Raw genomic sequence first — 19,162 nt, forward strand, 5'->3', positions numbered from 1 at the left:
ACAATGTGAAAATAGTTGAAGTATTAAAAGGAAAGTAAATAAACAGATAAATATAGGTTGTATTTACGTGCAATAGTGTTTGTGCTCCGCTGGTTGTCCTTCTTGTGGCAACAGGTCACAAATCTTGCTGCTGTGGTGGCACACTGTGGTACTTCACTTCAAATATATGGGAGTTTATAAAGATTGGATTTGTTTTCAAATTCTTTGGGGGTCTGTGTAATCTAAGGGAAATATCTGTCTCTGGTCATATATTTGGTAATGATGTTAGGAAGTGCAGCTCGGTTTTGTGGGCAGTGTGCACATAGGTAGACCTGGCTCTCGAAGACGGGCCATTCACAATAGCAAGGCTATGCTCACTGAGTCTGTACATTGTCAAAGCTTTTCCTTCATTTTGCGTCAGTCACAGTGGTCAGGAATTCTTTCACTGTGTACTCTCTGTTTAGGGCCAAATAGCATTCTATTATAGTTATTATATTCATAGTTTGCTCAGTTCTTTTGTTAATTCTTTCCAATGTGTCAAGTAATATCATTTTTGTTTTCTCATGATCTCTCTACCCTCTCTCTCTACCCTCTCTCTCTCTACCCTCTCCCTCTCTCTCTCTACCCTCTCTCTCTACCCTCTCCCTCTCTCTCTCTACCCTCTCTCTCTCTCTCTCTACCCTCTCTCTCTACCCTCTCTCTCTACCCTCTCTCTCTACCCTCTCCCTCTCTCTCTCTACCCTCTCCCTCTCTCTCTCTACCCTCTCTCTCTACCCTCTCTCTCTACCCTCTCTCTCTACCCTCTCTCTCTGCCCTCTCTCTCTCTCTGCCCTCTCTCTCTCTGCCCTCTCTCTCTCTGCCCTCTCTCTCTCTGCGCTCTCTCTACCCTCTCTCTCTGCGCTCTCTCTCTCTCTACCCTCCTCTCTCTCTACCCTCTCTCTGCGCTCTCTCTACCCTCTCTCTGCGCTCTCTCTACCCTCTCTCTGCGCTCTCTCTACCCTCTCTCTGCGCTCTCTCTCTCTCTACCCTCTCTACCCTCTCTCTCTGCCCTCTCTCTCTCTGCCCTCTCTCTCTCTGCGCTCTCTTTCTCTGCGCTCTCTCTCTACCCTCTCTCTCTACCCTCTCTCCTCTCCTCTCTACCCTCTCTTCTCTACCCTCTCTCCTTCTCTCCTCTCTTCTCTACCCTCTCTTCTCTACCCTCTCTTCTCTACCCTCTCTTCTCTACCCTCTCTTCTCTACCCTCTCTTCTCTACCCTCTCTTCTCTACCCTCTCTTCTCTACCCTCTCTTCTCTACCCTCTCTTCTCTACCCTCTCTCCTCTACCCTCTCTCCTCTACCCTCTCTCCTCTACCCTCTCTTCTCTACCCTCTCTTCTCTACCCTCTCTTCTCTACCGCTCTCTACCGCTCTGGGCGGTGGGTGGGGGATTTGTAGGAGGGAGGGAATGCCTTGCCAACGTCCTCTGCTGCGGCTGAAACCATCTGTCTGTGATGTGCTGCGTTGGCTGGGCGGCGGAGGCCGTAAATCAGCCTAATGAGTATATCTCCAGTGACGTCCTGATGGGCCGCAGCCCCATTAAAACACAGGGAGGGAGAAAGATGACCGAGTAGTTTTGGGCGGTTGGATACTGATGCCACCCTATGATGCACTGGTGCTGTACTGTATACTGTATACTGTACTGTATGTGTCATGGGAGTGGCATTGGTGTTGTCGGATTCACTAACCCACCTCCTTGTCTTTCCTTCCTACAGGACCTGAGTTGCCTCTTTGAGATATACCTGAAGCCCTTGCAGAATGAGACCTTCCTCACTCTGGATGAGGTATTTAAAAATGTATTTAACCTTTATTTAACTAGGCAAGTCAGTTAGGAACAAATTCTTATTTACAATGATGGCCTGCCCCGGCCAAACCCTCCCCTAAGCCTGACGACGCTGGGCCAATTAAGCGCCGCCTTATGGGACTCCCGATCAGGGCCGGATGTGATACAGCCCGGGATCGAACCAGGGTCTGTAGTGATGCCTCTAGCACTGCAATGCAGTGCCTTAGACTGCTGCGCCACTCGGGAGTAAAGGACCTCTGGACGAGGTAGAGGAGGGAGGGGGTTGGTGGAGGGGAGGACTGGGGAGGTAATAGAGATGGATCATTTTATGAGGTTGGTTCATGATGAAGATGGATAGTTTATTAGATTGGGGTGGTGGTGATGTTAAATTACTAGTAATGAACTCTCACAACCTTCTTATTTAGTCCCTTTCTGACATAGGCCCACATATTAGAAAGCGTGCGTAGGATTCTCTTTATATTGCCAATTGCATTGTTGTCTTCATTGTTCGATACACAATTGACTCTTCTCTCAGGTCGGGATTAGTCCTTGTGTGACTGTCCCTCCCTGTGAGCCCACAAGGCTATGGCTGGAGAATGCTGATGACCTCAGTGTGTAGCTTAAGTCCCAATTAGCTAGGGACATTGATGTAAACTGAGCCTAACCTCAGTCTCAGGACGACGCTCTCGCAGGAAGAGGTCCATCGATACACACTGAGGAGCGGGGCTGATTATACCCCCGTTAATGGACACTCTGACGTGTCTAGGTACACAGCGGAGGGGAGAGCCAGACACTCTGAATCTCTTTTAATGAAGGTGTGGGAGAGCCAGGGAGTGGGAGATTGTATTAGAGATGGAAGGAAAGAGAGGCTGTTCCTAAGTGCCTCTCACACGTGAGACATTTGAGGTGGTGGTGAACGAGTGACTGCCTGGTGTTAGGTCTTTGACCAGGGTCCTGTCTCTCCTTTCCTTCAGATGGATAGTCTGTTTGGCAGCCTGCCAGAGATGCTGGACTTCCAGAGGGTGTTCCTGCAGACGCTGGAGGAGAGGATTGCCTCTTCACCTGACTTCCGAACGCTGGAGACCCCTGAGCAGTTTAAGGTACGGTAGCTTGGAGCACACACACACACACACACACACACACACGTGCCCCTTATGTTACGGCTGCCTCTGCCAAACATCTCTTGCAGTATACACACTTGCCATGAAACCGCATACTCACAGGCTTATTAACCAGTTAGCTATGATGTTCTGTCACACCTTGGGATATTCATTATTGAAGAGATGTCACAGGTTCACGCGTGGTTGAGTTACTGCATCGACAAGGCAACGTGTGTGTGGCCTATTGATTTTTGCGATGTTGACTTGGAGAATTGTATCTCCAAGTCAAAGAGCACTGTTACTCAGGGGTTAGAGGGGGCGGGGCCTGGGGGATTTCAAACACTGTCCCATGGGAGGGAGGTGAGCGTGGTCAGGTCACGACTTCAAACGTTCTCTCCCATCCCTCTCTCCTTCGCACACTCTCCCTCCGTCTCTCTTTCTCACGCTCTCTCTTGGCTCTCTCTGTGTCTCTCTCTCTGTCTCTCTCTGTCTGTGATTCCAGAAGCTTCTCTTCTCCCTGGGTGGATCCTTCCTGTACTACGCAGATCACTTCAAGCTCTACAGCGGTTTCTGTGCCAACCACATCAAGGTCCAGAAAGTCCTGGAGAGAGGTACGGGTCTCCCCTCTACTCTATGCTGCCCAATCCCCCCCCCCCCCCTCTCCCACTGTGAAAGTGCCTAAGTCTCCCCCATTGTGCTGCACTGCACAGCTAAAGCTGGTCTATAATGAGAGAGAGACTATTAAACGCTGACGGGGACTGCTAGTAATTTTGAGCGGCCCTGTATATATGATTGAATATAAACGTTGAACTGAATTTATTTCTATGACGTTGGCCTCCTCCATTTTGGGCACACTGCCCAGCGCAGAATGAATTAAACAGAGTGGGAAAATTGCACCCCTGTGCCTCTTAAATTCCTCCCATTACAAGATTCTGTGCGGCATTCCTTGAAGCAGGTACCGAAATTGAGTTTTAATGGCGCAGGAAGAATCTGGCAAGTGGTTTGGCCTTTTCCACAACAGTCTCTGATGAATCAGAATTAACTGGAGTAGGAAACAGCAGAGTAAACATGATAAATCACTACAGCACTACTGTTACAGGGGCGCAGTGCATTAGAGCAGAACTCTGCAGCACAGTATAGTACAGCACAGGCCAGCAGTACACAGCACAGCCTAGCACAGTGGAACCCAGCACGGCTGAATGCGGGCATTCACAGAGAATCTGTGGGTGTCTGTCAGCGGTTCTAGTAATTACGCGTTCTCGTTCTCGCTGCACACACACTTTGCGTTCACACAGTAATTGGCAGGCAATTAACGAGTAAAGTGTTAATGCAGCTGTCTGTCTGTGGCTCAGAGTGCCGTAATGAGTACTCTAATGGCCTCTCAATCCTTCCACACATGGTGAGACGAACAGATAGGTGGCGAGGAATGTCGACACCCGACCTCCAGGAAATCTTTCAGTGTGTTACGGTGCTAGACCACACAGCACCCAATATTAGCATCTCTCCACTCCATACACTGGGAATGGAAATCACTGCAGGGATTCTTTTGAAACGGTGTGTTTTGAATGGTAGTGTTTTGAGTGGAGTGGTAGTCTCATGTCAGTATCTACAGTTAATTCGAAAAGTATTCAGACCCCTCGACTTTTTCCACATTTTGTTACGTTACAGCCGTATTCTAATATAGATTAAATCTTCTTTCCCCCCCCCCTCATCAATCTACACACAATACTCCATAATGACAAAGCAAAAACAGGTTTTTAGAAATGTTTGCAAATGCATTAAAAATAATAAACTGAAATATCACGTGCATAAGTATTCAGACCCTTTACTCAGTACTTTGTTGAAGCACCTTTGGCAGCGATTACAGCCTCGAGTCTTCTTGGGTATGACTCTACAAGCTTGGCACACCTGTATTTGGGGAGTTTCTCCAATTGTTCTCTGAAGATCCTGTCAAGCTCTGTCAGGTTGGATGGGGAGCGACGCTACTCAGCTATTTTCAGGTCTCTCCAGAGATGTTCGGTGGGGTTCAAGTCCGGGCTCTGGCTGGGCCACTGAAAGAAATTCAGAGACTTGTCCTGAAGCCACTCCTTCGTTGTCTTGGCTGCATGCAAAGGTCGTTGTCCTGTTGTAAGGTGAACTGTCGCCCTGCTCTGAAACTGGTTTTCATCAAGGATCTCTCTGTACTTTGCTCTGTTCATCGATCCTGAATTGTCTCCCAGTCCCTGCCGCTGAAAAACATCCCCACAGCATGCTTCACTGTAGGGATGGTGCCAGGTTTCCTCCAGACGTGAAGCTTGGCATTCAGGCCATAGAGTTCAATCTTGGTTTCATCAGACCAGAGAATCTTGTTTCTCATGGTCTGAGAGTCCTTTAGGTGCCTTTTGGCAAACTCCAAGTGGGCTGTCGTGTGCCTTTTACTGAGGAGTGGCTTCCGTCTGGCCACTCTACCATAAAGGCCTGATTGGTGGAGTGCTGCAGAGATGGTTGTCCTTCTGGAAGGTTCTCCCATCTCCACAGAGGAACTCTGGAGCTCTGTCAGAGTGACCATCTGGTTCTTGGTCACCTCCCTGACCAAGGCCCTTCTCCCCCGATTGCTCAGTTTGGACAGGCAGCCAGCTCAAGGAATAGTCTTGGTGGTTCCAAACTTCTTGCATTTAAGAATGGAGGCCACCGTGTTCTTGGGGACCTTAAATGCTGCAGACATTTTTTGGTATCCTTCCCCAGACCTGTCTCGGCACAATCCTGTCTCAGAGCTCTACAGACAATTCCTTTGACCTCATAGCTTGGTTTTTGCTCTGACATGCACTGTCAACTGTGGGACCTTATATAGACAGGTGTTTGCCTTTCCAAATCATGTCCAATCAATTTAATTTACCCCAGGTGGACTCCAAGTTGTAGAAACATCTCAAGGATAATCAATGGAAACAGGATGCACCTGAGCTCAATTTCGAGTCTCATCGCAAAGGGTCTGAATACTCATGTAAGTAAGGTATCTCTGTTTTATTTTTAATACATTTGCTAACATTTCTAAAAACCTGTTGCTTTGTCATTATGGGGTATTGTGTGTAGATTGATGAAGAAGAAAAATATTTAATCAATTTTAGAATAAGGCTCTAACGTAACAAAATGTGGGAAAAGTCAAAGGGGTCTGAATACTTTCTGAATGCACTTGTACATACCTGCAGTGTTGCCATTTTACTGCAGTGGTCATGCTAGGGTGAGGAGTAGCGTATACTGCTCCCCCGTGGACAAGTTTTATTGCACCAAGATACCGTGGTAGGTCTAACACTAGCACCACCAAGCACAGTCCTCAAAGCTTGCTGCAGTATGAGCGATGTGATTGAAAGTACTGACATGTACAGGGCTTGGTAAAGTAAGTCTGTTTGTCTGTTGTCTACAGCGAAGACTGACCTGGCCTTTAAGGAGTTTCTGGATGCGAGGAACCCAACGAAGCAGCACTCGTCCACCCTGGAGTCCTACCTGATCAAGCCAGTCCAGAGAGTGTTGAAGTACCCTCTACTGCTCCGAGAGCTAGTGTCCCTTACTGACACAGACAGCGAGGAGCACTACCACCTCACAGGTACATTGACGATATATATATACACACACACACACACACACACACACACACACACACACACACACTAACCCTTCCCTCTGCTCTCCTGTATCCCCAGAGGCCCTGAAGGCCATGGAGAAGGTGGCCAGCCACATCAATGAGATGCAGAAGATCTATGAGGACTATGGGTCTGTGTTTGACCAGCTGGTGGCAGAGCAGAGTGGCCCTGAGAAGGAGGTAGCTATACTGTACCCTGCTGCTCTCCCCTCTGCCTCTGTTACAGCAGCTTTCATCACACTCACTCATATCTTTCATCTGGACACGTATTTAGGCTAAAACCAGCACAGCCTACGTTTGCTGCATAACCGTCAAGGTCAATTCAGTCTATTCAAGGGATCTTGGTGATATGTCTCTTACAGAAACTGGTTGGAAATGGCTAAGTTCCCCTGTATGTACTTCCTCCTATAGATACTCAACATACACCCCACATAGATAGCACATGGTTGTGGTAGCTGAAGCCCCATTCCCTGTACAGATACAGTACTTAGTACGTCCCTCACACACTGTGGCCAATGGCCCTTCCTTCTCTCTCCCAGGTCACAGAGCTTTCCATGGGAGAATTCCTCATGCATTCCTCTGTCGTCTGGCTCAACCCCCATCTCTCGCTGGGCCGCATGAGAAAGGACCCCGACCTGACCGTGTTTGGTGAGTTGGAGAGACACTGTACTGCTACTGCAGCATTATGGGAAAGAGATTGCCTGGCCCCTGCCAGAGCCAGAGGCGGTTGGCAGTCTGACTGCCTGGACTCCTATCAAATTCCATTTGAAATGCTGAGTCCACTGGCTTTAGACGAACGCATGTAAACACAACACACATTTAATGACTATCTATTAGATAAATGTATTGTATATCCACCTGAATATTAATGGTACTGTTTAGTGTTACACCAGTATGATTTGGGGCTTTATGGATCTAGTGCCAATATGTTGTAAACTCAGATCGTTTCTGAGGGGATGGATTCCCTGTGTACATTCCCAAAGTTGTGTTCACACTCAGTGTTCATGTCGTTTCTCTTCAGTGTTCAAGAAGGCGGTGATACTTGTCTATAGGGAGAGCAACAAGCTCAAGAAGAAGATGGTGAGTCCTCTCTCTCTATCGCTTTCATTGACTTTTATACAAGGGTGAAGGTTAGCCGGTATGGTCCGGTATGGCACCCCGGCAAAATAAATACTGGGGGTACGCCGTACCGGTAAAACATCACCCTATCATAATTAATACATGTCCCAAAAAAACTATAGGCCATTACACTATTATTTAACATTGCTGCATGTCAGCCGCATGGAAAAGGATCGAATTGACTTGAAACTGGGTTGTATACGCTCCAAATTGATTTGTGGTTTGACCAGAATACTTACATTTTGTAAAGGCAGAGATGAGTGGCTCGACACCGAGGTGCACGTGGACGCAATTCAGGCTCCAAGTGTAGGCCTAATGGCAATCGTATAATGTCATTACAATACATGTAGGTGTTTTATAACAGAGGTCTCTTTCCATTCATCAAATGGCAGGTGCACAGTGTTGGGGTTGGATACTGGGAATATTTTCTGAGCGGATGAGCGTTCGCGGGTAGCCTACGGAAGCCCCTTTTTTGAAGTGATTGTTTGACAATCGGATGAAAACTTCATGACTGGTTGTGTTTCTGCCACATTAAAAGGCATAGGCGGCGTGTCCATAAAGTTTTCCCTAAAGTAAATTGAATTACATTTCCAAAATTATAATGCCAAATTAGCTTAGGCCTAATCCTGTGTCCTATCTATACAGAAATAAAAATAACCATTCAAAATAGGCTACTTCATCAGAAAGCATGACTGGGCCACAGAGGATCGTTAGCTTAAAAAAAATTGCATAGCCTACAGTTAAAAGGGCCCGCATTTTGGGGAGCGTGCGCTGCAAATACCAAATAAATGATTGTTGATTTGTGACTGTCAGTGAAAAGCAGAGAGACCCAGCCAGGCATATTGCAATATTTGAAAATACAATCACGGAAAAACTGTTTGGAAAGCTAATGGCTGTTGCTGTAGAGATGACAATGAAAAAAAACTCCGGTCTGTCTTTTAGTTATCAAAACTCTCAACTTAATTGAGCAAACAGTAGCCTGTCTTATTGGCACCAGCGGAAAACATCAGCCATATCCCGGTGGGTGTGCATATTCACCGTCTATCATTGGGTCAGTGCCAACATTTTTTTGCTTTATCTGTTTTTTGAAACCAGGTTTTCTGTTCATTTGAGCAATATGAGATTGAATGGAGTTCCATGCAATAATGGCTCTATATAATACTGTACGCTTTCTTGAATTTGTTCTGGATTTGGGGACTGTGAAAAGACCCCTGGTGGCATGTCTGGTGGGGTAAGTGTGTGTGTCAGAGCTGTGTGTAAATTGACTATGCAAACAATTTGGAATTTTCAACACATTAATGTTTCTTATAAAATAAGTGATGCAGTCAGTCTCTCAACTCTTAGCCAAGAGAGACTGGTATGCATAGTATTTATATCAGCCCTCTGATTACAGTTAAGAGCAAAACGTGCTGCTCTGTTCTGGGCCAGTTGCAGCTTAACTAGGTCTTTCCTTGCAGCACTGGACCACACGACTGGACAATAATCAAGATTAGACAAAACTAGAGCCTGCAGAACTTGCTTTTTGGAGTGTGGTGTCAAAAAAGCAGAGCATCTCTTTATTACGGACAGACCTCTCTCCACCTTTACAACCATTGAATCTATATGTTTTGACCATGACAGTTTACAATCTAAAGTAACGCCAAGTAATTTAGTCTCCTCAACTTGTTCAACAGCCACACCATTCATTACCAGATTCAGCTGAGGTCTAGAACTTAAGGAATTATTTGTACCAAATACAATGCTCTTAGTTTTAGAGATGTTCAGGACCAGTTTATTACTGGCCACCCATTCCAAAACAGACTACAACTCTTTAAGGGTTTCAGTGACTACATTAGCTGTGGTCGCTGATGTGTATATGGTTTGAATCATCAGCATACATGGACACACATGCTTTGTTTAATGCATGTCATTGGTAAAAATAGAAAAGAGTAGAGGGCCTAGAGAGCTGCCCTGCGGATCACCATACTTTACATGTTTGACATTAGAGAAGCTTCCATTAAAGAAAACCCTTTGAGTTCTATTAGATAGATGGCTCTGAATCCACGATATGGCAGAGGTGAAAAGCCATAACATAGAAGTTTTTTCAACAACAGGTTATGGTCAATAATATCAAAGGCTGCACTGAAATCGAACAGTACAGCTCCCACAATCTTGTTATCAATTTCTTTCAAACAATCAGTCATTTGTGTCAGTGCAGTACATGTTGAGTGCCCTTCTCTATAAGCATGCTGAAAGTCTGTTGTTAATTTGTTTACAGAGAAATAGCATTGTATTTGGTAAAACACATTTTTTCCCAACAGTTTGCTAAGAGCTGGCAGCAAGCTTATAGGTCTGCTGTTAGAACCAGTAAAGGCCGCTTTCCCGTTCTTGGGTAGCATAATTACTTTAGCTTCCCTCCAGACCTTCCTCTAGGTTCAGATAAAAAATATGACAGATAGGAGTGGCTATAGTCAGCTACCATCCTCAGTTGCTTTCCATCTAAGTTGTCAATGCCAGGAGGTTTGTCATTATTGATCGATAACAATACATTTTCCACCTCTCCCACACTAACTTTACAAAATTCTAACTTGCAATGCTTTTCTTTCATTTTTTTAATTTTTATGCATGAATACAATTGCTCACTGTTCGTTGTTGGCATTTCCTGCCTAAGTTTGCCCACTTTGCCAATGAAATAATCATTAAAATAATTGCTAACATCAAATGGTTTTGTGACGAATAAGCCATCTGATTCGATGAAAGATGGAGTTGAATTTGTCTTTCTGACCATAATTTAATTTAAAGTACAAAGTTTTTTTCCCATCATTCTTTATATCATTGATCTTGGCTTCATAGTACAGTTTCTTCTTTTTGTTGAGTTTAGTCACATAATCTTTCAATTTGCAGTAAGTAAGCCAGTCAGATGTGCAGACTTATTAGCCACTCCTTTTGCCCCATCTCTTTCAACCATACAATTGTTCAATTCCTCATCAATCCATGGAGCCTTAACAGTTCTAACAGTCCAGTTTCTCAACAGGTGCATGTTTATCAATAATTGGAAGAAGCAATTTCATAAATTCATCAAATGCAGTGTCTGGATGCTCCTCAATAATCACATCAGACCAACAAATATTTTTAACATCATCCACATGAGTCACAGCAAAATCTTTTGTATGGTCTCTTCTACACCATTTTAGGCCCAGCTGTTGGAACTTTGGCTTTCCTGGATATAGCCACTATATTGTGATCACTGCATCCAATGGGTACAGATACAGCTTCAGAACAAAGTGCTACAGTATTAGTAAAAATGTGATCGATGATCTTGTTCCTGTAGTGTTTGTGAACACTATGGTAGTTTGATTAATAACCTGAACCAGATTACAGACACTGGTTACAGTAAGAAGCTTTCTCTTGAGCGGACAGCTTGATGAAAACCAGTCAATATTCAGGTCCCCAAGAAAGTAGACCTCTCTGTTTAAATCACATACAGTTGAAGTCGTAAGTTTACATACACTTAGGTTGGAGTCATTAAAACTCGTTTTTCAACCACTCCACAAATTTCTTGTTAACAAACTATAGCTTTGGCAAGTCGGTTAGGACATCTACTTTGTGCATGTCACAAGTAATTTTTCCAGCAATTGTTTACAGACAGATTATTTCACTTATAATTCACTGTATCACAATTCCAGTGGGTCAGAAGTTTAGATACACTAAGTTGACTGTGCCTTTAAACAGCTTGGAAGATTGCAGAAAATGATGTCATGGCTTTAGAAGCTTCTGATAGGCTAATTGACATAATTTGTGTCAATTGGAGGTGTACCTGTGGATGTATTTCAAGGCCTACCTTCAAACTCAGTGCCTCTTTGCTTGACATCATGGGAAAATCTAAAGAAATAAGCCAAGAACTCAGAATAAAAAATTGTAGACCTCCACAAGTCTGGTTCATCCTTGGGAGCAATTTCCAAACGCCTGAAGGTACCACGTTCATCTGTACAAGCAATAGTACGCAAGTATAAACACCATGGGACCACGCAGCTGTCACACTGCTCAGGGAGGAGACGTGTTCTGTCTCCTAGAGATGAATGTACTTTGGTGCAAAAAGTGCAAATCAATCTCAGAACAACAGCAAAGGACCTTGTGAAGATGCTGGAGGAAACAGGTACAAATGTATCTATATCCACAGTAAAACGAGTCCTATATCGACATTACCTGAAAGGCCGCCCAGCAAGGAAGAAGCCACTGTTCCAAAACCGCCATTAAAAAGCCAGACTACAGTTTGGGGACAAAGATCATACTTTTTGGAGAAATGTCCTCTGGTCTGATGAAACAGAAATAGAACTGTTTGGCCATAATGACCATCGTTATGTTTGGAGGGAAAAGGGGGAGGCTTGCAAGCCAAAGAACACCATCCCAACCGTGTAGCACGGGGGTGGCAGCATCATGTTGTGGGGGTGCTTTGCTGCAGGAGGGACTGGTGCACTTCACAAAATAGATGGCATCATGAGGGTGGAAAATTATGTGGATATATTGAAGCAACATCTCAAGACATCAGTCAGGAAGTTAAATCTTGGTCGCAAATGAATTTTCCAAATGGACAATGACCCCAATAATACTTACAAAGTTGTGGCAAAATGGCTTAAGGACAACAAAGTCAAGGTATTGGAGTGGCCATCACAAAGCCCTGACCTCAATCCTATAGAACATTTGTGGGCAGAACTGAAAAAGTGTGTGCGAGCAAGGAGGCCTACAAACCTGACTCAGTTACTCCAGCTCTGTCAGGAGGAATGGGCCAAAATTCACCCAACTTATTGTGGGAAGCTTGTGGAAGGCTACCTGAAACGTTTTACCCAAGGCTACCTGAAACGTTTTACCCAAGGCAATACTAATTGAGTGTCTGTAAACTTCTGACCCACTGGGAATGTGATGAAAGAAGTAAAAGCTGAAATAAATCATTCTCTCTACTATTATTATTTCACATTCTTAAAATAAAGTGGTGATCCTAACTGACCTAAGACAGGGAATTTTTACTAGGATTAAATGTCAGGAATTGTGAAAAACTGAGTTTAAATGTATTTGATAAAGGTGTATGTAAACCTCCGACTTCAACTGTACACTATCAAGCATTTCACACATATTATTTAGATACTGACTGTTAGCACTTGGTGACCTATAGCAGCACCCCAAAAGAAAAGGCTTTAGATGTGCCAAGTGAACCTGCAACCACAACACTTCAATAACACTTGACATAAGATTTTCTCTTAGCATTATATATACTGCTCCAAAAAATAAAGGGAACACTTAAACAACACAATGTAACTCCAAGTCAATCACACTTCTGTGAAATCAAACTGTCCACTTAGGAAGCAACACTGATTGACAATACATTTCACATGCTGTTGTGCAAATGGAATAGACAACAGGTGGAAATTATAGGCAATTAGCAAGACACCCCCAATAAAGGAGTGGTTCTGCAGGTGGTAACCACAGACCACTTCTCAGTTCCTATGCTTCCTGGCTGATGATTTGGTCACTTTTGAATGCTGGCGGTGCTTTCACTCTAGTGGTAGCATGAGACGGAGTCTACAACCCGCACAAGAGGCTCAGGTAGTGCAGCTTATCCAGGATGGCACATCAATGCGAGCTGTGGCAAGAAGGTTTGCTGTGTCTGTCAGCGTAGTGTCCAGAGCATGGAGGCGCTACCAGGAGACAGGCCAGTACATCAGGAGACCGTAGGAGGGCAACAACCCAGCAGCAGGACCGCTACCTCCGCCTTTGTGCAAGGAGGAGCAGGAGGAGCACTGCCAGAGCCCTGCAAAATGACCTCCAGCAGGCCACAAATGTGCATGTGTTTGCTCAAACGGTCAGAAACAGACTCCACGAGGGTGGTATGAGGGCCCGACGTCCACAGGTGGGGGTTGTGCTTACAGCCCAACACCGTGCAGGACGTTTGGCATTTGCCAGAGAACACCAAGATTGGCAAATTCGCCACTGGTGCCCTGTGCTCTTCACAGATGAAAGCAGGTTCACACTGAGCACATTTGACAGACGTGACAGTCTGGAGACGCCGTGGAGAACATTCTGCTGCCTGCAACATCCTCCAGCATGACCGGTTTGGCGGTGGGTCAGTCGTGGGGTGGCATTTCTTTGGGGGGTGTGCTCGCCTCCATGTGCTTGCCAGAGGTAGCCTGACTGCCATTAGGTACCGAGATGAGATCCTCAGACCCCTTGTGAGACCATATGCTGGTGCGGTTGGCCCTGGGTTCCTCCTAATGCAAGACAATGCTAGACCTCATGTGGCTGGAGTGTGTCAGCAGTTCCTGCAAGAGGAAGGCATCGATGCTATGGACTGGCCCGCCCGTTCCCCAGACCTGAATCCAATTGAGCACATCTGGGACATCATGTCTCACTCCATCCACCAACGCCACGTTGCACCACAGACTGTCCAGGAGTTGGCGGATGCTTTAGTCCAGGTCTGGGAGGAGATCCCTCAGGAGACTATCCGCCACCTCATCAGGAGCATGCCCAGGCGTTGTAGGGAGGTCATACAGGCACATGGAGGCCACACACACTACTGAGCCTCATTTTGACTTGTTTTAAGTCATTACATCAAAGTTGGATCAGCCTGTAGTGTGGTTTTCCACTTTAATTTTGAGTGTGACTCCAAATCCAGACCTCCATGGGTTGATAAATTGGATTTCCATTGATTATTTTTGTGTGATTTTGTTGTCAGCACATTCAACTATGTAAAGATAAAAGTATTTAATAAGATTACTTCATTCATTCAGATCTAGGATGTGTTATTTTATTGTTTCCTTTATTTTTTTGAGCAGTGTGTGTGTATATATATATATATTATTACAGCAACACCTCCCCCATTAGCATTTCTGTCTCTTCTATAGATGTTATATCCTTGTATTGCTACTGCTGTATCATCAAATGAATTGTCTAAGTGAGTCTCAGAAATGACTAATATATGAATGTTATCTGATGTTAGCTAGTTTTTGATTTCTTGAACCTTATTTCTAAGGCTACGTATAATAATATGGGCTATTTTCAGCCCTTTCCTGGATAGCTTATCAGAGATAGACATAATATGGAAAAGAGCAAACAAAGCAGAGTAGCTGTCAGAGTTGGCTACCCTGTTGTTTATATATATATATATATATATATGGCTACCCTGTTGTTTTATTTATATATAGATATATAGATATAAATAAAACAACAGGGTAGCCATATATATATATATATATATATATATTAGGAACATAGACTGACCAGATGAATCCAATAAGGGATCATTAGCTTTCATCTGATGTCACCTGTTAAATCCACTTCAAATCAGTGTAGATGAAGGGGAGGAGACAGGTTAAAGAAGGATTCTTACGTCTTGAGACTTCAGACATGGATTGTGTGTCATTCAGAGGGTGAACGGGCAAGACAAAAGATTTAAGTGCCTTTGAACGGGGTATGGTTGTAGGTGCCAGACGCACCGGTTTGTGTGTCAAGAACTGCAGCGTGGCTGGGTTTTTCACACTCAACAGTTTCCCGTGTGTATCAAGAATGATCCACCACCCAAAGGACATCCAGCCAACAACAGGCCAGTGGTGGAAAACGAGTAATTGATGAAAGAGGACAAAGGAGGCTGACACATTGTGTACAGACGGGCTACAGTTATTCAACTGACAGTCCAGTACAACATTGGTGCCCAAATACCCATGAAAGAATGCGCAACTTGTCGTACCTTGACAAAAATGGTGTATGGCAGCCGATGACCTTACAGAGTTCCACTTCTTTCAGCAAAAAAACAGAAACTGCAGTTGCAGTGGCTAAGGAATGAAAACACTGGACACCTGGAGAATTAGAAAAGCATTGCCTGGTCTGATGAATCCTGGTTCCTGCGGTCTCACCCTGATGGGAGGACTAGGGTATGGAGAAAACCACGAGTACATGTATCCATAATGCCATGTCAACATTGCAGGCTGATGGTGATGGTGTAATGTGTTTTCATGGCACACATTGGGCCCCTTGATAAAAGTGGAGCAACGTTTGAATGGCACAAGATATCTGAACATCATTGCCAATCAGGTGCATCCCTTCATGGCAGCAGTGTATCCATCTGCAAATAGATTTTTTTCAGCAGGATAATGCCCCATGCCAGAAGGCTAGGATTGTACAGGAATGGTTCCACGAACATAACAGTGAATTCAGCTTCCTGCATTGGCCTGTCCAGTCACCAGATCTCAATCCAATTGAGTATCTGTGGGATGAGATGGAACGAGCTAATCGAAGTAGAGATTTACTACCAGCCAATTTAACACAACTGTGGGAAGCATTGGAGTCAACATGGGCCAGCATCCTTCTTAGGGTTGAATGGTGGGAACCCGCTTACCGAGATTTATCAGGATTAATGGCCCAAACCGACTCCAGTTTCCCAGGATAAATAACTGAGGGAAACCGGTAAATTTAAAATCAATTATTTATATGATCAGCATGGCATGAAATGGAACTGTTAAATTATATGCAGTGTCTAAATCTGGCTTCTCTACGGCCTCTGCATGATAAATCATCAACGCTCAGGGTGGGGACAGACAGCCCATCTCAACTATGGAGCGCAGTTCACAATGCATGTAGACCTATCATCTCATCATGGTAACTTTTTCTTGTTGCAGGAAGGCCTGCATTTGCTACAGCAAAGTCTATGCTAGAGTAATATGAAGACTGAATGAGTGTCTAATTTACAATGCAATATTAGCCTTATACTTAGCTAATTAATTATGGGTTATGCATAATACACTTCTAACTTGTAGCCTCTGTCTCTTGTGCAGTAAGCAAGCACCTGTGCTCCACTGGCCTCTCTCCTTAAAAAATGCTCCTTAGATCTTGGAGTCCCATGCAGGAAAAGCTAGACTAGAATAGCTTGCTGGACATTGTTTTGAAAAATTATTTCTTATACCAATAAACTATTCAAAGAGGGACTCAAGCTCTTGTTTGCTGAATGTTAAATACAGCAGCCAATAGAACTCACGGGTAGCTTGAAAGACGAGCGAACACGCGATGACGGTAGGCTATAGAAGTTATTTATTCAGACCCATAACCATTCAATCTTTGTGAAGAGAAGTGAAAGCCTTGTGCATCTAATTGTAGTCCTATATTATTCAAGGATGCCATTAGAATGATGAAGATAAGGACAACAAAACGTATTTCATTTAACTGTTGAAAGTGAGGAAGGAATGAAGCAACAATAGAGGCAGGCTCATACTATTTCCCCTGTTATGAAAGGTGTATATATGCGTCAGTCTACTAATTATACAAATAGGACCTATTATATTTCAAAATTAAAATGGCATTTGCTAGCCTATACTTGTAACTTTGTAGGCCGCGTGGTTTGAAAGATGTGTGTAATTCCAGTCCATTATAATACAGTACAATAATACAGTTCACACTCAAAAAGATTAGGCTACTGGAGCTAGTTTCATTTATTTACCCAAGAGAGCATAGCTACATCTATGGGCTTTTCTGTTTTTCTGTTGTGTAATGTCCAGTAGCCTATATCATATGTGTTTTCTGCCTTGGGCTCATTAAATTTCGATCAAAGCTCTAATCAAATCCAGACAAGACTATTTCTATGCTTTTGAATGACACTTCTGGTTTTAGTGGAAAATACCAGGTTACCCGGGAGAAAAGTGATTTATTTTCAGGGTGGAACATTTGTAAAATACCGGGAAAATATTCAACCACAATCCCTGTGGAATACTTTCGACACCTTGTCGAGTCCATGCCGTGACAATTTGAGGAAGGTGGAAGGTGTTCCTAATGTTTTGTACACTGTGTATATTATTAGCCTAAATTATGACTATCCAATCAGCCTACTATTCCTAATGTGATATCTTACATACGTCTGCAAATGCGAGGATGCATGAAATGAAACCCACGCACCGCCGATGTTAAAAGGTATTGCATGTTAAAGTGATATGACAAATCTTTACTAGGCCCACAGACATCAGATCTTAAATGAATAGGGAGTCTATATGGAATTCTATGGAATTCTATTACACCTATGCTATAAAAAACGACATTGTGCGAGCACTTGCATGTCCCGTACTGATAAGAAATGTACCTTCACCCCTGTTTTCATATGCCTTTGATGTCAATAGTGCCTAACATCTCTCTCGTGTGTGTGTGTGTGCGCAGACCGCCCCTCGCTTGGCGCACTCCCATGGAGACCTAGACCCCTTCAAGTTCCGCTGGCTCATCCCGCTCTCTGCGCTGCAGGTCCGACTAGGCAACACTACAGGTAAGAGAGCAAGACGCACAAACATGCACATACCATCATGGCTCTCATTTAACTATATAAGAGATCACATTCTCTTGGATATTGAGTCTTTTGAACTTCTCCAATCCCTTCCTCCTAGGAACTGAGACTACCTGCATCTGGGAGCTGATTCATACCAAGTCTGAACTGGAGGGAAGGCCAGAGACTGTCTTCCAGCTGTGTAGCAGGTAAGAGAGAGCAGCAGTTCTGACTGGAGACTATGGATCTATAGCTCTGGTCCTTGACTGTCTTCTACAAGGTCAGGGATGTGCATGGACTCTCTAGCCAATCAGTGGTCCATTGCGTGTCACGGGAAATGATCCCCTGCAGGACAGTGCCCCCCTACTGTAGACTCACTGAGTGAATTAGCCCTTTTCTGTCAGCGTATGGTATATAAAGATTCCCGCTGTCTCCTTCACAGTGTCCCAGAGTGCAAAGTCAACATTATCAAGGTTATCCGCTCCATCCTCCGGGAAAACGTCAGGCGGAACATGCGCCCGGCCGAGAGGGGGTGTAAGGAGCGCCTCACGCCTCTACGCAGCACCCTGCCCTCCTCTGCCAGGATAGGTGAGTCCCATCCCGACCCTGTTCCAAACAATCACTGTTTTGATTTCTATTTAAGTGATGATGCCCTGGAAGCCGGTGTTTGGAGGATATATTGGCACGGGTGTTCGTCGAGGGCCGGAAAACTGCCAATATATCCTCCAAACACCGGATTCCAGGGCATTATCACTTTGATACAACGGGTTACCAACATATTCAAATATTGATTGACATATTTTCATGAGAAAAGTTACTTTGATGAATTTATTCATACTATTTCATCCTTCCACAAGATATAGTTCCAACACAAATCTAGGCTTGCTACCCAAGCCGTTTGTTTTATCGGTTCGGTTGCCGGAGACGCGACCCAGTCGTTCAGCTGGAGAATTTGAATATTGAAACAATGTTGCAAATGTCGGTGAGACAGACAGCAACGTTTATACAAATATCCGCTGTTGAAAACTAAATGTTAGTTTGAAAGAAATGTCTAGATGCTTTTTATAGTGGAGATCAAGTTTATAAATTGCCTGGCTGGGCTGATGAGACAGTGGATTGCGCAGTCAGATGGAACAGAGTAAATAGACATTTTAACGTCATAGATTTAGCTGGTTGTAACTTATGAAAGAGACACTGGCTGGAATGCGGTTTTAGCCAATCAGCATTTAGGATTAGACCCACACGTTGCATAACTTTAAATAA

General features: G+C 44.3%; 1 protein-coding gene across 1 annotated transcript in view; it reads left to right on the forward strand.

The window, feature by feature from the left end:
- The window catches only part of LOC115162460 (T-lymphoma invasion and metastasis-inducing protein 2), a gene marked incomplete in the record, with an annotated part of 102,825 nt that overhangs the window by 80,709 nt on the left and 2,954 nt on the right, over positions 1–19,162 (forward strand). Inside the window, 10 exon segments of the mRNA XM_029713773.1 lie at positions 1,730–1,798; positions 2,772–2,897; positions 3,400–3,508; positions 6,298–6,477; positions 6,575–6,693; positions 7,053–7,161; positions 7,535–7,593; positions 17,800–17,902; positions 18,021–18,108; positions 18,342–18,487. Coding sequence (XP_029569633.1) covers positions 1,730–1,798; positions 2,772–2,897; positions 3,400–3,508; positions 6,298–6,477; positions 6,575–6,693; positions 7,053–7,161; positions 7,535–7,593; positions 17,800–17,902; positions 18,021–18,108; positions 18,342–18,487 — 1,108 coding nt within the window.

Source organism: Salmo trutta, chromosome 25 (genome assembly GCF_901001165.1).
Source record: "Salmo trutta chromosome 25, fSalTru1.1, whole genome shotgun sequence".
Classification (NCBI taxonomy): Eukaryota; Metazoa; Chordata; class Actinopteri; order Salmoniformes; family Salmonidae; genus Salmo; species Salmo trutta.